This window comes from Zootermopsis nevadensis, unplaced genomic scaffold, assembly GCF_977971745.1.
Source record: "Zootermopsis nevadensis isolate Lab colony 2312 unplaced genomic scaffold, Znev_1.0 Znev_ptg000020l, whole genome shotgun sequence".
Taxonomy (NCBI): Eukaryota; Metazoa; Arthropoda; class Insecta; order Blattodea; family Termopsidae; genus Zootermopsis; species Zootermopsis nevadensis.
The window spans coordinates 11,951,121-11,972,771 of NW_028259152.1; the positions used below are offsets into that span (position 1 = coordinate 11,951,121).

A 21,651-nucleotide genomic window follows, 5' to 3' on the forward strand; every position below is an offset into this window, starting at 1 on the left:
TGGATCTAAAAAAACAGGGTGGGAGTTTATTTTACTCTAACTGCTTGCTGTTTAAAACCACTGACCCCCAAATAACCCTTCTCTCTCTCCAAGCAGGTATAGGTGGTTTCATACTTGAGTAAGTTTTGTTTGTTAATGCAGAATTGTTGGGGAATGGCATTATATTGGACTTGATTATAAGGCTTTATGGCACATTTGTATTACTGCAGATGTTGGTGGATGGTAGCCAGCAGGGGTGGCATTGAAATTAGATAGGGATTTTTTGTTCTGAGGCATTTGTAGGTGCAGTGTGATGTTGGCATTGTGTAAAGGGGTACTGTGTTGGGTTTGGCTGTAGATACCATTTTTTCTCTGAAATGTTGGGATCTACTGATAAGTTCACTTGGCATTCTAACCAAGAAAACTAACATGACATCGTCACTACTCTGAGAATCTTAAATTTCATATATTAAAAGTGTCATCTTTATGATTCCTGAGTAGTGCATTTTAGAAAAAGCAGTATGTTTAATGATAGAAATGAATTTGATACGATAAAAATCAACATGCCTAAATACTGAACATACTATATAAAGTCCTTCCTAAACTTACAAAAATATAATTCATTGTCAGAACTTGAATTACAGAATTTAATTACAAAAATATATATAATTTTATTGTGTTATATCTTTGTTTCAGGAATATTTGTTATGAGTTTTGTAAGAGTGATATATTACAAAAATATTTTAGTATTTGTTATTGAGAGGTATGAGGATATTTTGGTATATTTTTAATTCAGTGTATAGTAATTAAATGCTTTGTGGTTGTCAGGTTGCAGAAATCACATTTAATTTATGGTATCGCCTGTCAGAAGAACTTTATCAGAAGAACAATGATATGCTCACAGCAATGTTTAAACCATACGTGGAGAGGTTAATAGAAGCTCTTTGTCGGCATTGTCAAATGGAACCAGACCATGTAAGTTAATTCTTTATGATGTAATTAGTTTTAGTTTTAGTTTCAGTTGCTGTTTATTGCTGTAAGTTCAATTAAAGTTATATTGACATGTATTTCTTGCTTGTGGTATTTATGTTTCTCAATTTCTAACTTCTTAACAAATACTGAACAGAGTGGCCAAGTTTTGTGGAACTCATTTTGAAGGCAGCCTCATGACAGTCATCCTTTGTGAATAACAAATGTTGTATTGACATGTTGCAACTGTCCATATTTGATGTATGACTTCCATTGTTGTCTGAGGAACCAATGCTGTTTCCTCCTCACAGTTTAATTTATGTATTAAAACAGTAAGGTATTCTAAACTTCTACCAACAACTCCTATCTCCCATATGTAAATCTCATTCCCAAACCAAAAATTTATCTGTACAAGTCTTGTCCTACTTATCAGACACCTTGATTTCATCTGACTGGTATGCTCATTTAAGAATATCTTTGATTGTATTTCACACTTCCATGTTGTGTCTTGTCCTGTCCATCTTCTTTGAATGTAACCTTACTGGATTAATTCTTTAAGAAGAATGATTCTCCATGATTTTAAAAGAAAGGTCTTGTCTTTAATTTATAGTTGTTCATGGTAATTATGAGGTTTAAGTTTAATCAGTCTTGGGTATATCTTTTCTTTGCCATGATCCATTGAAAAGGACACAGAAATAACTTAAACATAAACATGCTTAACTAGTATTAGCAGATTCAATATTCACATGCCTTACATATTCAGTATTCAATTTACACACAGGATAAGGCTTATAATACGAGACACATACACACAGAGTTGTTCCTTGCCAATGCATGTTGACATTTCTGGAAGATAGGGGTTTGGGAAATGTTTGAATCCAGTGCATAATTCATTATGAAGGGGAAGCTGAGTGTAAACTGAAATTCAATGACTCTCCTTCAAGAGAACAAGAATACAGTGTAACCTAATGGTTATATGATTATAACAGGAAGGCTTGCTAGAAGATGGTGATGACTTTGCTGACTTCCGCCTGAAAGTTTTGGAACTTATCAAGGATGTTGTGTTCATTGTTGGATCATCCAATTGCTTCAGACAGATGTTTATAAGCTTGCAAGGCCCTGGGGTTACATGGGACTCCAGTGAAGCAGCCTTGTTCATCATGCAAGCTGTAGCAAAAAACATTCTGCCGTAAGTTTACTTTTGTGCTTTTCTGGTTAACCCTTTAAAGCCCAGTGGAAACTGCATGTATCACCTGATTTAACAATCGATAAAGTTGTATTTATGGCTTTGTTATTCTCAGTATAAATGGGGATTATTTCCATTAACAGCATTAAGTAGTTGATTTTTGTAATAGAGAAGTGTATTGTTTTCTTTGAGGTATGTACTGAATTCTGAATATTATTTAGTTGAGCTTAAGTTTCAAATAATGCCTCTTGAAAAGATTTAATATTTCCTGTGTATTTGTGATCAGAAAGTTTATTGCCTTCAGTATTCTCTTCTGAAATTGTTAATCAGTCTGCTAAGTGGCTAATGCATTTATGGTTGACACCTTGAGCTTAGATGCAAGAAATTGTATTAATATGGTCAAGTTTAAAAAAAATCATGTTATAAAAACTAACTGCAATATTACCATGGAATTTCCAGTGTTGTACAGGTAAATGCTTCTGTTATTAGTTGCCATTGTTAGCGGTCTCTGATTTATATCACTGTGAAGTAAGACCATCTGAAGCATATTGCTACAACTGTATTGGTTGTGACTCTTTGCAATTTCTTCTTATGTGGACCACATGTTTGTCTCCCCAGTGTCATACATCCAAGGCCAAGGGAGTAGGCATTGGAGTGATGAACATCCCAATAGATATTTACCATGTGAGGGCATCTTTCAGGCCAGATAATTGGTTCGTCACTTATCTGTACAAGATGTATAGACTTGATCTGAATATGGGCAAAGTTTACCATCTATGACTAAAAAATAGGGATACTGATAACACTATACAGTTCTGCAAAACAAATTCCCATCAGAGAAAAATAATGAGATATCCATAGTTGAAGTGGTGAAATCATTTTTATGTGCCTAAACTTATAGTATGTGTCATAGGAATGCTAGAATTGTGACGGAAATGTCAAGATTTGCAGCAATAAATGCCCTGGGAGTGAAACAAAATTAAGTGAAATGGATTACTTCATTACTGTTTCTGAATATTGCTGTAACATTCACATGTAGGATCAGGTGTGAAAAAGTAGCTTTACATATAAAAAATTCACAAAAAATGGTAATATTTCTCTCACATCCTTTAATCTGTCTGCTGTAATTTAAACCTTTGGCACTCAATTCCAGGACCTATAATTAGGGACATGTAATATCCTCTAGTCTCTAAGTGTTGTTGGAGAGATGGGTGCTGAAATAAGTAGTGCATTGGTTTTTTCTTTACCAGTGAAGAAAATGATGTTGTTCCAAAGGTTGTGGAAGCCATCCTCAGCTTGCCTGAAAATACTCATGTCGCTGTGAGACATACATCAGTGCTTCTGCTAGGTGAATTGTGTGAGTGGATAGAACGGCATCCACAGTCACTAGGTAAACTGTGTCACATGTTTGCTGATGTAATTAAAGTGCAATAAAATATGTCTAAAATAGAACCTGAAATAAATGGAAACCTGTCTTTATTAGAACATTTCTCTAGTCCCAAAAATACAGAGTGAAATCCAATATAAATTTACTTTTAATAGATGAAAGCTGGTATATGTTAAAATGTAGATGAAAAGTAAGAATTTAACAGGACACAACCTTCATTATTTTCTGTTTACATAATTCTTTTCACTGCTGCACTTATTGGAATTTATCTGAGAATGGAAATTACTGTAACAGATGGGAAAGCATTAATTCCAGCACTCAACAAAATATGCACAGAATACTTTAATGAACTGCTTGAGAATGTGAAAAACAAATGAAACTGAAAATGTTTGGTATTGAGAAATTAGAATACACGTGTAGCATAAATTTCTGGCTTGTAATTTTGTTGGTAAGTAGATGAGATGCTTACTGTGCAATACTGATATATTATTTTACCTAGAAATAAAAGTGTTAAACAGAAACTTCAAAACAAATGATGAGGTTCCATTATTAATAGGTTTTATTGTATTCTAAAATATGGGGAACTTCATGTCCATGCCTCCTGTATGCATTCTTGGCATAGTCACATCAGTGACTGTTATTTTTCACTTTCTTTATCTTCTCAGACAGAAGTTCTTGTATGTTTATTAAAAGATAAATAGTGTTGCCTGTAAGTTAATGTTTTATTTTCAGAACCTATTTTGAATTTCTTGCTGTACTGCTTGCAACAGCCCCATCAAGCATCTGCAGCTGCAGGTTCTCTACAGAGCATTTGCAGTGCATGTCGGAATCATATGGGGGTTCATTTCAATGGTCTTGTGCAGATAATTCAATCTCTGGATACATTCAGTATCTCCAATGATGCAGCAATAGGACTTTTAAAAGGTAAGGATTGGAGTGTTATATCATCTGTGAGTTTGATTCCTTATAACATATTTTTCCTGGGACATTTTTGTCTGTGGTAGCACTGTTGCCAATGACCGTGATCCGACCAATTTTGGTTGCTGGCCAGAGGTGGTAGTTAATGGTGATTTTGAATGATCACGTTCATTGGAATTTGATGAGGACATTTATTAATGTATGTGGTGTGTTTGTAAATTTAATAAGAAAACTTGTTAGGTTGGAGCTGTGTAAGATCCTCTGTTAACCTCCCATATTTCGGTTTGTGTGTGTGTGTGTATATATATATATATATATATATTTGATTGTAATTACATGTCTGATTATGCAGGTTGCATATACTGTATGTGCATGTATTTTTATTCATATGGAAATTATTTGATGTGATATTCATATTATTTAGTGTAGTGAAATTCTAACTATCTCTGAATACAATGTAAAATTGATAAGCAACTCTTAATAATGTGAATGTATATGCACTTCAGTCCATTTCTGTATTTTGTTCCAGGAAATTTTGTTTAACTGTGTTTATTTGTGTTTGTATTTTCTGAGTGTGACTTGTGGCTGACTTGTCATACACCCTGCTTTTGTTGGTATGGGATTCATATACATCCATCTATCTCTTTAAATCTTTATGGATAGGGTTAACGTAGGTTTAAATTATAAATTTCAATAATTTTCCAAGTTTATGACTTCATAGATTTATATAAGTTACCAACATCTCCCTCAGATGTGCTATTACCTTAACTGAATTTATTTTATTTTGTTCCAAGTTCTCATATGAATGTTAATTTTCTTTTCAAAGTGTAAAGAGACATTATTTCTTTGCTGCAGGTGTTTCTGTCATTTTGGGTCAAATGCCCCCAGATCAGATTCAGCGTGCAATGAAAGAAATTTGTTGGTTTCAAATAAATCCTTTGTGCCAGCTTGTAGAGGTGAGTTAAAACTCTTATCTTTAATTTCTTTTCTGCCTTATAAAAGAATTTTTGTATTGTTAAAATTATTCACTATGTGGACTTTTTCCATCATCCTTGTTTTCAAGGAGAAACCATGACGTTTCAGAAACTGGCTCTGTTCCCGTGTTCTGGTGAGAGGTACCTACTCAGTTTGGTCCAACTCTGGTCTAGTGATGGAGACTAGCTCTATCTGACGGACCCATCTGAGTAGGTACCTCGTGCCTGAAGACGGAAACAGAACCAGTTTCCAAGATGCTGTGGTTTCTTATTTCAAACAAGGATGATGGAAAAAGTCCAGATAGTGAATAATTTTAAGAGTAATCCACCATTATCAGAACCCTTTAAAATTGAATTTTTGTGTTATTTATGGTGTTTATATTTATACCCCAAAAATAGTTTTCATAAACTTTTAATATTTATATATTTTTGTGTATTATTTTTTGCTCATGGGACCAATAAGGTTGCCCAAAACTCTTTATTTAAGTTACTTAGGTAAGCAGGTCTTGTGTACTTTAATGTTTTCTTGAGACATGACATGAAAGAAATACTGTATAACTTCTCTCTTCGCATGTCACGCAGCTTTTTGATGTTTGACTATACTGTCACCATTGTTGTTGTTTCTTGGCTCTACAACCCGGTTGTGAGTTTTTGCCGTCTCCTTTGTTGGAGGTTTCTTGGTCTTGAAGTGTGCATGTATGAGTAGTGAGTGACCAGCCAACCAACCAACCAACCAAAGAAGCTAACTGAGGGCAGAGGCCTGCGCAAGCGCAAGCATCGTCCCTACCTAGGTGAAACCATTCCTGCGCACAAGACGCATTGCTGGAAATGGTAAACGGTCGTAATATAAGAACGGAAATTTTGCTAACGCTAACGGGGTTTCGTCGTGGCGGGAGCCTCGACCATTCAAACTGGGATTTGTTGCTGCTGATGGGAGGTTATCCTGTCAGGCAAGTTGTCGAAGGAATTTGGTTGGTTGGGTCTCTGGGGTATGAACCCAGAGAGGGAGGGGCCGTTTCGGCTGAAGGCCTCTGCGGCATGGGGGGAAGATCACTTCAGCTGATGGCCTCCATGATCGGGGGGAAGGGTGGCGGGCCGTGCCCCTATTAAGTTATACCCTGGCATTCGCCTTACAACTGAGGAAAGCACGGAAAACCTCAGTCAGGGTAGCCGAGTAGTCTAACCACTCGTTGTGCTGACTTGGCCGTCTTTTGGGGATGGCTTCGGCTGGCCTGCTGAACATCAGTCGCCCTCGGTTGCCCTTGGGTGAACTCTGGCAGCCCTCATTCGGCACGAGTGTCTTCCGAGTTGCCGAACTAAGGGGTTCCCCACACCAGCTAACCTCGAGTCAAACCTCTCAGTTAGTGCTCTGATGTGGTCGGCAAAGAAAGGGACCTTCAGATCCTCATGTATTTGCCTGTTACCAACGTACCAGGGCGCGTTAGTAACAATGCGAAGACACTTGGATTGCAGAACTTGCAGCTTCTGGACGTGGCTGTGGGCAGCTGACCTCCAGATCGGGCATGCGTAATCCATTATGGGACGGATGAGCTGCTTATAGAGTAGTACACCGTTCCTGATTGACAGTGACCAGCCCACTGACTCTGCACAATTTATACTCAATCCTGATTTGACTGCCAGAGCCATCTAGCAGTTAAACTGTCACTATTAATTTTGGCAAACAATTTGAAGAAAATTTTGGCTACCTCACTTACTAACAAGCTATTTGGCATGGGGTCTTCTTGAAAATATTGTCATTATTTAGTTTGTCAAGAAATATACTTTGTGGGACCCTGAGGCTCTTCACAGTATTGAAGAAAATCCTTTCCAGAGCCATTTCAATGCAGTTCACATACCTTCACACTATTTTTCTCCAAAACCTATTTAATATTCTCCCATCCATGTATAAGTCTCAAAAATGGTCATAAAGTTTCCTAACCTAGTTTTATACACATAGCTAATTTTCTCCATGTATACTACCCATTTCATCCTTAATATAATGAACTTTGGGGATGAATTCAAATTATGATGTTCCTTATTATGTAATATTTTGTAATGCTTTGTTACTTCATCTCTTCTAAGACAGTTTTATTAAAGTATTCCCAGTTTCTTGGCATTTATTTGTGTATAACATCTTTTTTGCATTTAGTCACTATTTTTATCAGCTTAGCAATATTTCTTCTGTGTGTTTCTTAGAATGATGTGAAGACTGAGAGAGGAACCAAGTTGGATCCTGCACTATGGTTAGACAGACTAGCAGCTATATTTAGGCATACAAAGCCACATGTGGAGAATGGAGCAGTTCATCCTTGCCAGAGTGTTATTACAGAGGTGACCAAAATACTACTGTATATCATATTCTGCTGTTCCTAAGTAACAGTCCCTGCACTAATAACTACTTTGCTGCAGTATGTATTGCAATATGTATTCATTAAACTTCTGTACATGCAGAATTTTTTACTTCAGCCTGAAGTAACATTTTTGTTCGTTATGTTAATGAGATATTTTGTCTGCTTCATTCTTCTTCAGTTCTTTGTTAATATAATAGTTCCTTTGTAATACATTTGTTCTGCCATTTTATTATTAAAAAATAAAAAATGTTATGCATTTTGAATTATTATTCTCCATGCAGTTTACAGTAAACACAGTGAAGCAGTCTGTGCAGGCCCCTCCTTAATATTTGTCAGGGGAAAGGTTAAAGCTTGTAACCAGTAAGTTTAATATTATTAGTGCCAAGCTGCATAATTTATTAAAGAGTGCATTCTTATCTCTGTTTTGGGATTACAATGGAATTAATATACTTTAAAATATAACTCTCCCATTACAATCACCACCAAGAACCTGCAAAATAGCTGTTGCTTGTTGCCTCAAATCAGGTTTTTTATTAGAATTTTGATGTCAGCAACAATACTGGAGCAGCCCATAAAAGTGCTGATTGCCATTACACACTAGATATTAAATATGTAATGAATGTAACACAAGATTTCAATGACAAAATACTACTGTCATTTTCTCATTCTAAATAACTTTTTCATTGCTTCCATGACATCAGATTTGTCAGATATGGTGCTACCACAATGTTGGGTGGAGAGGAGGAGTCTGTATCAGCTTGTGGCAACCTACTGTTATAATATGTTATTAAAGTATTTAATGTAATATGCTAGGGGATAGAAATAATTTTTTCTGAGCCAGTAACTAACTCCATGGAGCAATGTTCTTGTTGTAAAGCTGATAGAAAGTAGAGCGTGAGCAGCGGTGACACCCACATTAACTAGTTAAGAGATTTCCTCTGAACCGATGACAATATAAAACTTGTGTGTAGTCATGATGGCTGTTTCTGTACATATATGTCCCATAAAATATATAAACATTATAGTATGGAATATTCACCTTGTTATTGATCTCCATGTGTTGTGTTTATTGGAGGAACATAGTGTGGTCTACGCTTAACAGACGACCAACTTTATTTTATTCATTGGATGTGTATATATATATTGTTTGTAACATTCTGTATGTTTAATGTTTTGCAGATGTGGCCCATTTTGTCAAATGCTTGCACCAAATATCAGGCCGATGGACGAGTGATGGAGCGATGTTGCAGATGTCTGCGATTTGCAGTTCGGTGTGTAGGTAAACAGTCAGCTCACCTTTTGGAGCCACTTGTTAAACAGGTACTAATATCAATATATTAATTGATATGTATGGCTAGGTCTTATAATTGTTTGTATGCCATAAGATGTTTCATTCCTTTCCATATGAAAAAATGATACATCAGTTCTAATTTCTATTTTGGAGGATTAAATAACAACTTTTAGAGTTACCATTATCTCATCACATACTGATTCAGTTGGTATAGTGGTAATGCTCTAGACATCTATCTACAAAGTATCCTGTTTGATTGTTAGGTTACTGGTTTCTCTGAAAAAAATTGCCTTGGTTTTCCTTTGGTGAAAGCTGGAAGAGGTCAAGATTGTTTCCTTCCAAATCCTTACTTTCCCACCATTCATTACCGTCTTCTTATCTTATTTAACGCCACATAACATGTGAGTTGAAACAGCAGTTATTAACCCTTTAACTCCCGAGTTTTAACTCACTTTGCGCATGTCCCAACCCAGGTTTCTAATCACTCACTGGGATCGGTCAATATCATGCTTCTGTATCACAAAATTCGTGTCATTCACCCGTATTGTACGTGGAATTACATTTTGTGGCTGTAACCTTCATTTTGTTTTTTTTTTTAAAGTAAGTTGGAGCAGCCTCGTCATTGTTGTCTTCTTCCTTTTCTTCTCTTTCTCTATCATCACTTTCGTCATTGCTTTCGACAATATCGTCGATAGCAAAGTCATAATCGCTATTTTCATAAAATACACATTATCGTCACCTAAAACATCTAAAATCTCATCATCAGTCATGCTAATTTTACTACTTGAAACCTTTTTGACAGACAGCAGGCAGCTGTCAAGAAAAATCATGATCACACAAAAACATCGATATCTCAAGTGCAGCGATCTATAGAATTGTCTACTGTACGTAGAACGATTGTCATTAATTTCATCTAGTGGTAAACTATCAAACTACGTCTCCAGAATATACATGAGAGTGGGACATGACGCAACATTTCAATTCCGAGTTAACTTGGGGTTGGGACAGCGGAAGCCATGTTAGCCTTCTGAGTTAACTCGGGGTTGGGATGTAAAGGGTTAAGTAAACTTATGAGTCAAGATTTGTATCATTATAACAGGAGGAAGAAACTTTACTTATTTCAAATAGGTGTAATGACTTAGGCCACAGCCATGCAAAGTACGGTATGTACGCAAATATTTGTCAGCATTAGACTTTGGCTTCAGTGTTTTATGTTTCACACTCTGTAACAGCTAAAATGTTCTTTTTCTTGCAGATTGTGAGTATTTATCAGAGGCACCAACACAGCTGTTTCCTGTACTTGGGGAGCATTCTTGTAGATGAATATGCCACTGAACCTGGCTGTGTGCAGGGACTACTAGACATGTTACAGGCATTTTTAGTACCCACATTTATAATATTACAAGAAGCAAATGGACTGAAGAATCATCCTGATACAGTGGATGACCTTTTTAGGCTTTGTGCAAGGTAAAATATATAGGAAAAGTGTGGTGGAGAGAGATAGTAATTTATAATTTTGGAAAGTGTGAAGTTTGCATATTTGTCCTTTAAAGATGTTTGTTTCTTGATTCAGTGTCTTTCTAAGTGAAGAACACAGATTGAGGGTGTACAATTTACCAATTTACTGGGGTAGTTCAGTCAGTATAGTGACTTACTACAGACAGAACAACTGGGGTTTGTTACCTGCCAGCAGTAGAGGATATGTCCTGTAGCCTCTGCATCCAGACTGGCTCTGGGGCCCACCCAACCTCCTATCTAATGGGTACTGGGGTCCTTTCCTGGGGGGGTAAAGTGCCCCTGTATAGTGCTGAGGTTAAGAATAAGCAGGAGCTGTAACACCTCTGCCCCCAAGTGCCTACATGGCATATAGCAGGATAGCTTTACTTTTACTTGCAAGGTACCAAGGAGAATATTGGGGGGGGGGGGGGGAGTTGAGAAAGGGGAGTTGAAGAACATTTTATGGCGAGGTGCTTCATAATTTGTACTGTTTACCAGGTATTATTAGATTATTAGTGTGATCAGATCAAGGAGGATGAGATTGGAGGGACATGCACACAAAATTTTGGTTTGGAAATAGAATTGGAATAGACCACATATGAGACCTAGGCACGGATGGGGGAATAACAGAAAGAATTAGGTTCATACAATGTGGTCTGGGTTAAATTGGCTTCAATAGCAGTCTCTTCTGAATGTTGTATTGAACCTTCAGACTCCATAAAAGGCAGGAATCTTTTTAACTGAATGACTGTTAGCCTCTGAAAAGGCACACTTTGCTCAGTGGAATTAGATAGCTTGGCAGATAATTGACTGGATATGGTCTGAATGGCCAAGGTTCGATTCTTTCCAGGGGCAAGAATTTTTCTCATCACATCTAGACTGACTGTCTGCTGACTGGAATTTTGGCACTAATGAGATGGGAGTGTAATTTGAATTACTTTCTTCTTCCTCGGAAACTATCCACTGTAGGTGGGTCATTTGACAACCAAGTCTCTCTATCCATCGAATCACTTTTTTGTGTAGGTTAATTGTTTCTTGAAAGCAAGTTCAGAATCCACTGTTTATTTGCTCAGTCTGTGGTAGCTTCACGATAGCCACATGAGACCTTCTCAGCTACCTTAGAGGTGCCAGAGACTAGGCCTTCACCATACTTGACTCTGACAATTACCAATTGATGATGTATCTGTATTTTCTTTTTTGACCAACACTGAGCCTGTCATTCAGTATTTTACCAGTATTCTATATATTTTTCATTTATACAGCTATTGTTGATGTGCAGTGTTTGTGAAAAGTTAGTTAACACCATACATTTGAGACGTCTGTCACCTGAAAGCTGAAGTTACACATTGCTTAATTGTCATTAATGGCTGTACAGTTCACAGATCACGAGAAAATCTCTGGTAGGAATGTGATATACGCGCATGCACAAGAATTTGCGGTGAGTGACGAGCTGCTACTAGCCAACCTAAAAGCATTCATTCCACAACCACTGAAGGAACAACAGACAAAAGGCTTTCATAAGTTCTAATTTGTATAGCTTTAAAATTACCTCACAGTGGCCGAGCGAGCTTGGAGTCAGAAAAGTCAGTTGCTTCTTCAGACTCAACATCTTCACAAGAAGTCTCTTCATCATCGCTACTGTCATTTGGATTGGAAATAATTATTGAGTCGATCACGTCAGCATCAACTCTGTCCCGTTTCCAGTATTGTTGTTCCAGTTGTTCCACATGTTGGCAGTATCCTTCCCAATCCTTTGCAGTCACAATTGCAATCCCTTCTGTTGTTAAATCCAGCAGCTGCTTCAAAGACAGATCTGCTGTCACGTTCTTGCGAACATAGTTTTTTACCTTAGACCATGCTAGTTCTATTGGACTAAGGTCACACATATATGGAGGCAACCTAACTACAATGTGACCATGGGCGTTTAGTAACTGATCAATTTTGAAATTTTTTTCTTTTGTTTCCTTGTCAGTATTAGGTCATACAGTTGGCCTTTTCTCATAGCTGGATCACAGAAAACTGTGCCGCTGTAACCATGAGATCATTTCAGATTTAACTGAATATTTTGATGGGGCTTTATCTGCTTGTACACTGTGGTATGGAGCATTATCAAGTACAGTGAAACCTCGATGCATCGTCTTCGGCGGGGGTGGGAAATAAAAACGATGAATGCGGGAAAACGATAGGTGCGGGAAAGCATTAAAAATTTAAAAAAAACAATGTTTCTCTTTCAAAGTTACTTCTTTTTACCAAAAAAGTCTTTAATGGACAACTGGTTTGTTGAAACTTTACGTTTTAGACCAAACAGAGCCCTTTCCACGTTCAAAATGTTCTCCTCGTCACGTTCACTAATATTAAGCGCATAAAAGAACGACTTCACTTTCGCCAATGCAGCGTGTGCTTCGGCAAAACTCGGCAAAGCTTCGGGCTTGCATTCGTCGTCTTCCTCTTCCTCACCACTCCAACCCCCTTTGCGGACAATAACAGGAAGAATGGAAATACTATTACTGCAGAACTCAACGAAACGTAGCTGTAGAAGACCCTGAACCGCTGGAAACAAGATGAACCAGAAGAATGAAAAGTGCCGCCAGCCTTTCCTTTGTACTTATAATAAAAGCATTTGTAAAGAAATTCACACTGCACATGCCATCTGGCATCGCTGGAACGAAATATGAGTGCACCCTAATTAAAATCGTAAAATTTCTGACAATGAGCACTGCCATTCACTCCAACTATCACCCCTGCACCGCTGACCCCTCATTCCAAAAGAATGTGCTGGTTGGGCGATATAACAGGTTACCGCTACTGCGGATTCCAAAAACATTGTGCGTCTTTTGGTATTAATTTATCTCAAAACCCAGCATTTTAAATTCTCAGAAACGATCATTGCGGGAAAATTGTGGGCCGGGACTAAGATTTTTGAACGATCAATGCGATAAAACGATAGTTCGAGGAACGATAGAAGCGGGAAAATGTAACATTATTTTATATGGGATGTATTCGGGACCGAACAAAACGGACGATGCATCCGGGAAAACGATAGTTTCGGGAACGATGGATAGAGGTTTCACTGTACTACCACTGAACTGGGGGGCAAATTCTGTAACATTTTCTCTCTAACCCACTTTTCAAAATTTGTACTGTTTATCTGACCATGGTAGTTGCCACTTGCCGAGCCAGCTTTATATATCAGTCCCGCACCTTGAAGGAAACCAGCACGCGATCCAGCGTGAACCATAATCAGTCTTTTTCCAGCATTTCCATCAGAGCATACCCCTTTAACTTCCGTACTTTGCCAGCACTTTTTGAAAGTTAAATTGCTGTCTACCCAGCTTTCATCTAAGTAGAATATTTGTCTTCCTTCATTGCGAAGCGTCTTAATATTCACTAAATACCTCCCTCGCCAGTTTACTATGTCCGGCCTTTCCATCAGGATCTTGCGCTTACTTAGACAGTTCTTCCACTTAAACCCTAAGTTATGTAAAATATTCCGTAGAGAATCAACACCCCATGGAAAGTCAATTTTTTGTTTAATTATGGGCAGTAGCTTGGGGCAGCTTGGTACTTTCTTCTGTATTGCGCAAAATTCTTGCACAGTCCGCTTTATCACTGACATGTCAGTAGGTCTAGGCCGGTGTTTCCCTGGCATGTGTAAAGGTGACAGTGTGCCCTTGTCGTCTCTATCTTTTGACTCTTGCCTTACCTTCTTAATTAAATCCTTAGATACACCCGCATATCTGGCTGTCTGTTGCACGGGTCAAGGGAAATTTTAGCTCTTTCCCTCTTGCTTCCTCATCACACAGCTTCACTACGCTGGATATTATTTACCGCGCTTCCCTGTGAATAGTTTTCCCCTGTTTACATACACTCGACATCTTTAAATCGCCTGTGATTGAATATAGAATATTATCACAACACCCACAGAACACAGTACAGACGCACTAAATACACGCTAATCTCAACTGCTGGATGTTTTCAGTCTGTGTGTAGTAGCATAACTCTCTGGCGTGTCACACTTCCCACCAATAGCAGCCCTCTAGTCCAGCTGATAAGTAACTTTCCCCCCGCTCTGCACCAGAAACGACTTCCCCCCGCAGGGTTTTTCTCGTGATCTGTGGACAGTACTTTTGGTACACATTTTCAAATGAGACAACATCCATCAGACATGGTTATGCATTTTCATTGTCTTTACTTTTGTTATTGAACCAAAAAGAATAATACTGGAAGCAGAACAGTAGGTTTTGAAATATCATCTTGATTATCTTTGGATACACATAGTGACAGCTTGAGGATCATTTGAATTTGCACCCCAGTCATCCATCTTCCATTGTGCACCCATTAATGTGTGTTCATAATTGACTGAATTTAATTACTTTATGTAGTTAATTACTAGCTACATATAATTGTGTACAAGGTAGAACAATAATTTGAGATACAAATCAAGTAAATTAAGGCAATGTGTATTCAAGCTGGGCGGAGGGGTCAAGGGTGATTTTCTGATGTTTTTCTAATGTCAAGATACTATCCTGGTGCATCTTTTAAAAGAAGTGATGTCAAATATAGGTGGCATAGCCTGAGGGGATGCTGGTGTGAGCTTGGGATTTAGCTAGCAAATGAGGATGCACAAGTTTGTTATCACCTGTAGCATTCTGGTACTGACTTTTTCCCACCTAAAAATTTGTCATTGTGGAGAATTGGATTCTCTTGTAGTTGGGTAAATATGGTAAGTAAATATATGCAGTAATCATTGTCTTACAGAGTAACATCAGCATTACTGTTGCAGGTTTTTACAGAGAGCACCTGTTCCATTTCTGCAGTGTCCAGCTCTCAGTTCCATTATCCAATGTGCGCTGCTAGCAAGTACCCTGGACCACAGAGATGCAAATGTGTCTATAATGAAATTCTTTTATGACCTTATACACTCTGGAAGAAATAATCAGGTTTGTAGTGCTTCACCTTAACTATCTGTTTCACTCTTCATAATCATAATGGAAAGGTGTACTCCATACTGGAATATACAGAGTTTGTGCATTATTTATTTGCACCTTTGCATCCTGAATGCTTCTAGCTGGCATGAGGAAATGTACTATATCATACTTGTGTCATGTGAGCATTACCATAAATATATTTACATAAGCATTGCAATCGATCACAGACAATGTAAAACCAAGCATTTTTCTTCAGTATAAGATTTGTTTGTACACAGTTACCTAGTTATTTTCTTATTCACAAAAGAAACTGGAGCAAATTTTAATCTAATGTTTGTACTTACCAACATTATTACTATTATTAAAATGCATGTATGTGTGTTTGCTACAGATTAATTCATTTATTGGAAACAGATTATTGAAAGAACAACATTATTTTAAATAGAGGGCTTTGACTTTGTTTCTATACCTGTTATAAACTAATCGTTACTTGACACTATATTAAACCTTTGAATATGAAGCCTGTGTAGATAATATTTAAAAATTTCGTCCATACCTCAAAGAAAACAATCTGTTCTGAGAATAATGACAAAAAAACCATAAATACACTTTGTGAACATTAAAACAGGTGGAACATATAATTACCATTCGGCCTTAAAAGATTAAGGTTATCTAATGTTGCTCTCATCTCATAAGTTTGTGCTTCCACATGGTTGTTATTGCTGATTGTAGAAAGTGAAAAGTGTGAGTTGAGGGTAGCCTCCAGTGGCATAATGTTCACAACATATTTAATCAAAACACATCCAGTGGGTCTTGAGTTGAATTGTACGGATACATGGTCAGCCCTGTATCTGTATATTTCAGAGAAAGTATTATAATGTAATGCTGGTAATCTTAGTGCCAAACATGGTGCTACAGGCTACATGAATACAAATTGCCAAACTGTTTCACAAAACCTGTATCAAATTTATATAAGAGAGAGAGGCGTCTGTGCGTAAAATAAGAAGATACATTGGAATAAGATTTTTATGTAGTTGAAAGTCTTAAAAATCTTAAAAAACAGCATGCTTAAAATGATGACTGTGTCTACAGATTGAGAATATCTCAGTCTGCTGGTTCCAACAAAGTAGGTCTCCCGTATTTTTTACCTGAGGACAAAGGAAGATCCGTTCAAGACTGGTAATTTGTTAAGGTTTTAATATTTTTTAAAGACTTAAAAGTACAGTAATTTTTCTGTTTTCCATGACATTCAGAATGGAATTTAGACTCACCTCTGTTTCTTTCCATTATGCATTGGATATAAAGCCATTTGGAGTCAGTGTTCTTTGGCTCATGAATGTTGTAACCTTAAATCATCCTGCATTACTGTTATACCTGACTTTAAACACAGTGGGGGGGGGGGGGATCATATAATAGAACAAATTTTGTTACTAGATACCAAATTGATAGTCTTTTGTTTTTATACTAATTTAATAGTAGAGGAGACATCTTATCTGTTACTTCCATAACTTAATTTATTTTGAAGATCTGTGTGTTTGTCCATTTTATTTTCTACTGAACCACGAAATCTCTGTTGAGGAGACATGGAAAATGTGAGGTACTGATACAATGTACCATCATTTATGAATTAAGTTGATAAAGTAATAAACATGTCATCTTATATTAAAAAGTACAATACTAATATTTCATTAGGTGGATATAGTGTATACTGATATTTTTTTATTGTTCATTTCAGCATCAAGAAGATTTTGAAGTGAGAAATACTTTGGTCAAAGGAATTGTAAGAGATAATGGCCAAGCATTAGTCAACAATCTGATCCATGCTTGTGTATTCTGTCTGCATTCCTACATGTTATCTGAAGTAGCTGATGTCATCATGGAATTGATGCTCCATGACAGGGTAGTAAGTACATAGGCATTGTACTTGCCATTACTGCTGTCTGGACACACTGTAAAAGCAACTGTCATCTCTTCTAAGTAACAGTTTCATTTTGCTGTAGTTTCTGAGGAAAAACTGTGAAATTCCTGTGCGTGTACAGATTTTGGTGGTAACGATATGAAAGACTACATGGCATCAACTCAAAATACCACCATCTCATATCTCTCATTGAGGGTAGTTTATACCTGAACAGAATGCAAAGTGACTTCCTAATTTTACAACTTGCTCAGTAAGTAGAAATGTTAATATCAGTTTTATTTACTGTTTAGGCTGTTTGTCAGTGGTTGGAACTTGCTGTGAAGGCTTTGCCCACACAAAACTCGGGTGGAACTATTACAGCAACGCATAAACAGCTGACTGACTTTCATTGTGCACTCACAGGGTAAGTATTCTGAAGTTAGTAACCTTACTTTCAAGTTAATATTAAGTACTGTTTTAGATGTCAGCAAGACTGCATAAATGATAGAAAAACTTCCTTAGAAATTTACAGTGTACAGTTTTACTTGTATAGTTTTTTAACAGGAAATTGCATGAATCTGGTTTCTGCCCATTGTAAAAACAGTGTAGGAAAGGGGCATTTTATTATTTTCTAAATGCATTTATTTGGTTTGTCTTACCCCATTAACCTTGATGTTCATTTTTACAGAGATTTTTCATGTAAGAATGAATATGTCTAGTGAATAAGTTGATCCAGGTTGATGTCTGGCAATATTTTCTTTGTTTGCAAATGGTTCTCTTTCAACCCAACCTGAATAGCCATTAAGCAGTTTGGTCAGTTGGCCTATCCCTGTTCCCCCTCATGCACTTGGATCAGCTTTGATCCTGACTGATGAAATGGATTGTTTATGCATGTGGATTATTATCTTTAAATTTAAGAATATTGCTGTGATATACCATATTTTTGCAGAATAATGTTACATCTTCCCTCTTAGGTCTAAATATTTTCCTCAACAATGTGTTTTCTTTCTATGTGTTCTCAAACAGACTTAATCTGTGTTCTCATAAGATGAGAGACCAAGTTTTAGAGCCACGTAAAACCAGTAAAATTATTATTTGTATATTTTAATATTTATGTTTTTACACAGGGAAGTAAAGGTTGTGAACTGTATAGTAGCTACTATTCCCTGAATGTAATGTGCTCTTAATTTAATTGTGAATGTATTTTGATTTGGTACTGACGTTCCCACATATATGAAGAATGCTACACTTTCATAAGCATTAACTGGATTTTTTTTTATGATTCGGTCCTGCATTTTGGTGGCAAGACATAAACATATTTGTAGATTTATCTGTGGTTACTTTTGAAGGCCTCCTATCTAGCATGTCATAGAATGCCTGTGTTTTACTTTGTGGTATTTACATTTTAATTAAGTTAAACCGTGTTTCAGAGCGGAAGGATCAAAAGCTGTAACACATGCTCTGCGGGACTTTGCTCGCTTATTCCGCTGACTAGAAGAGATAGTGTGGAAGCAGGAAGGGGGCGTGAAATACTTTCGAGGGACTTCTTAAATTGTTGTAATAAGAGATATACCTAAAGCAGTGTACATCCACTATAGTGAAATAGTGGAATAATTGTGTATGGATGAGTGTATGTTTGTGTTTTCTGAGCCAAAAGTGAGAATATAAGAGAAGACACAGACTTAATATATTAAGTCATAAGTGAAAAGAGAATATTATGTCACATTGTATATTTCTTAATATTACAATTTCATGATAAAAGTTGGAGATGATTTTCTTATTCAAAAACAGATGCAGTTGAGATGTATGTTACTTTCTTTAAACAAATGAAGGGATGGTCTTCAGGTTATACAATTTATTATACAACAGGCATAATAGGGGTGTGACAACATGGTACCTGCAGATTTTAGAAAATTATTTTGAATTTGAGAATTCAAGACTTTAATGACCCTACTCAATTTTATTTGTTATATGATGTAAAATTCTTGATGCTCTTGAAAGAAAAACTCTTGTGATTATAAGAATGATCAAGTTCATATTCTGTTAAATCAGGATCAATTATACCGCAAGTGTCCTGAAACGAATTTATTGTGTTGTACATCTTTTTTTTAATATTATGTTTTATCTCCTTTCGTGACTCAGAACCTCTTTGTGTATTAGTTACACATCTAATTCTTTATATAAGAATGGTAAATGTATACCTGTAATATACAAGGTGTCCCATTCAAACCTCCCACATTTTATCAGATCGCAGAGCAGAAAGTATGAATGGTAGGAAAATGAAACCACAGAAAATGCAAGAACAACTCAAAAATTTTATTTGGCACACACTAATAAACCTCTACATGTGCACCATTGGTAGCACGAACAATATCTATTCGGTATTCAATTTCTTGCCACGTTCTCTGCAACATTCCCATTGTTACAGTAGCAATCGTACCACGAATGCAGGTTCGTAAATCTGGTAGGTCATTCACTGGAGTAACGAACACACGATCCTTCACATAACCCCAGAGGAAGAAATCCAGCGGAGTGAGATCCGGTGAACGTGGTGGCCACCAAATTGGTCCACCGCATCCAATCCAGCGATCTTGGAAGGTGGTATTGAGGGACCTCTGAACATCCAGACTCCAATGTGGCGGGGCTCCATCTTGTTGGAAGATTATGTTGGCTGCAGATCGGCTATCTGGGGATACAGGAACTGTTCCAACATGTCAAGGTATACAGGGCCAGATACTGTAGCTTCTCCGAAGAAAAACGGACTGATAATCCTCTCCTCCATTAGGCCGCACCAAACGTTCAATTTTGGGCTGTCTCGGACATGTTCTCTGTAGATGTGCGGATTTTGCGTTCCCCAGATCCGTACATTATGCCGATTGACAATACCAGACAGATGAAATGTGGTCTCATCTGAAAACAAGATGTTTCCAAGAAAATGAGGGTTCGTGTCGATATGATCCAGCATTTCGGTAGCAAATTCCTGTCAACGTGGCTTGTCATCTGGTTTACATTCTTGAACAATTTGCACTTTGTAAGGATATAAACGAAACCGCTTATGCAGCATTCGATGCACTGTTGATCGTGGCACATTGAATTGTCTTGATGCTTGGCGAATTGATTTGCTCGGGCTTCTCTCAAACCCCGCACTGATTTCTTTCACCTTCTCTTGAGAAACACTTCGACGAGCTCCCCCAGATTGTTTTAGAATACTTCCAGTCGCCAGAAAATTCTCGAACCATACCTTAATTGTTTTCCCATCAGGAGCATCTCCTCCGTACACTCGTCGGTAATTTCTTTGCACTGAAATTATTGATTTTGATTCCACATACCACGCTGCTGTGGAGTCGCCATTTTACTTATTAATCAGAGAAAAAATTACATTACATTGCATTATGTAGTTGCAAATAAAATTCTTTGAGTTTTTCTTCCTTCTAGTGCTAATTACAATCCTTAATTTATCATAATTTGTTCGTAATGATTGATTAAAATGGGGGAGGTTTGAATGGGACACCTTGTATATCAGAAAGGCTTTGATTTGAGATCATCTCTCTTCTTCAATGGGCTTTTCTGTAGTTTTTCGCAATCCCTCAGTATCATTACCATCATCTTCCTCAAACCTTCAAAGTTACATCTATCAGCATTTTGAGTTAATTTTTGTTCATTTCAATGAAATGTCAGCCTGCTCTGTAGGACTGAGGTTCCATGTCTCTGGTGCATTGCTATACATGAGGTCCATTGAGATCATTTAAGGTGCCGAAACCCATAGAACAGCAGCTATCCTCTCTGTCAAAAGCTTTCAGGAATACAACTTTGAGAACAATCCTCTTACCATTATTCCAAGATAATACACCAGATTTGGCAATCTTGCAGGTTAATAAGATTCAGAGTAACACATACCTGAGAGGCCACAACTTAAGCAATAATTTAAGTATCTCTCTGCTGTATGTGTATCAGGTACACTTCAGTACACAACCAAGCTATACACACACAGAATATGCAGTTGGCAAATCTGATAAGAATATATCAGCATCTGCAGTGCTTTTGTTGAATGACTCCCAACAGCAGCCTAGTGCCAACATGCACGACTGTGGACTTGTTAACAACATATTAACATTTTACACAAATACTAATCAGTGCACCTACATCTCTGGGCCTCAGAGCTACAAAGAATCCAGAACCAAAAATTCAGACATGGAAGTTTAGAATGGGTTCACAAGTACGGACACAAAAGAATGCCTCATCAGGCTATGTGGAGGGAGTGTCTTGTGGTCAGC

General features: G+C 37.2%; 1 protein-coding gene across 2 annotated transcripts in view; it reads left to right on the plus strand.

The window, feature by feature from the left end:
• Positions 1-19,461, plus strand: part of Tnpo-SR (transportin 3) — a 33,271-nt gene extending 13,810 nt beyond the window's left edge. For both annotated transcript variants that reach the window (XM_022068677.2, XM_022068678.2), the window contains exons 7-18: positions 808-954; positions 1,938-2,137; positions 3,385-3,524; positions 4,254-4,445; positions 5,295-5,395; positions 7,610-7,744; positions 8,944-9,084; positions 10,311-10,522; positions 15,336-15,492; positions 17,216-17,383; positions 17,689-17,801; positions 18,808-19,461. In XM_022068677.2, the coding sequence (XP_021924369.1) occupies positions 808-954; positions 1,938-2,137; positions 3,385-3,524; positions 4,254-4,445; positions 5,295-5,395; positions 7,610-7,744; positions 8,944-9,084; positions 10,311-10,522; positions 15,336-15,492; positions 17,216-17,383; positions 17,689-17,801; positions 18,808-18,868 (1,767 nt within the window). In that variant the 3' untranslated portion in view covers positions 18,869-19,461. The remainder of the gene's footprint in view (positions 1-807; positions 955-1,937; positions 2,138-3,384; positions 3,525-4,253; positions 4,446-5,294; positions 5,396-7,609; positions 7,745-8,943; positions 9,085-10,310; positions 10,523-15,335; positions 15,493-17,215; positions 17,384-17,688; positions 17,802-18,807) is intronic.
• Positions 19,462-21,651: the final 2,190 nt, after the last annotated feature.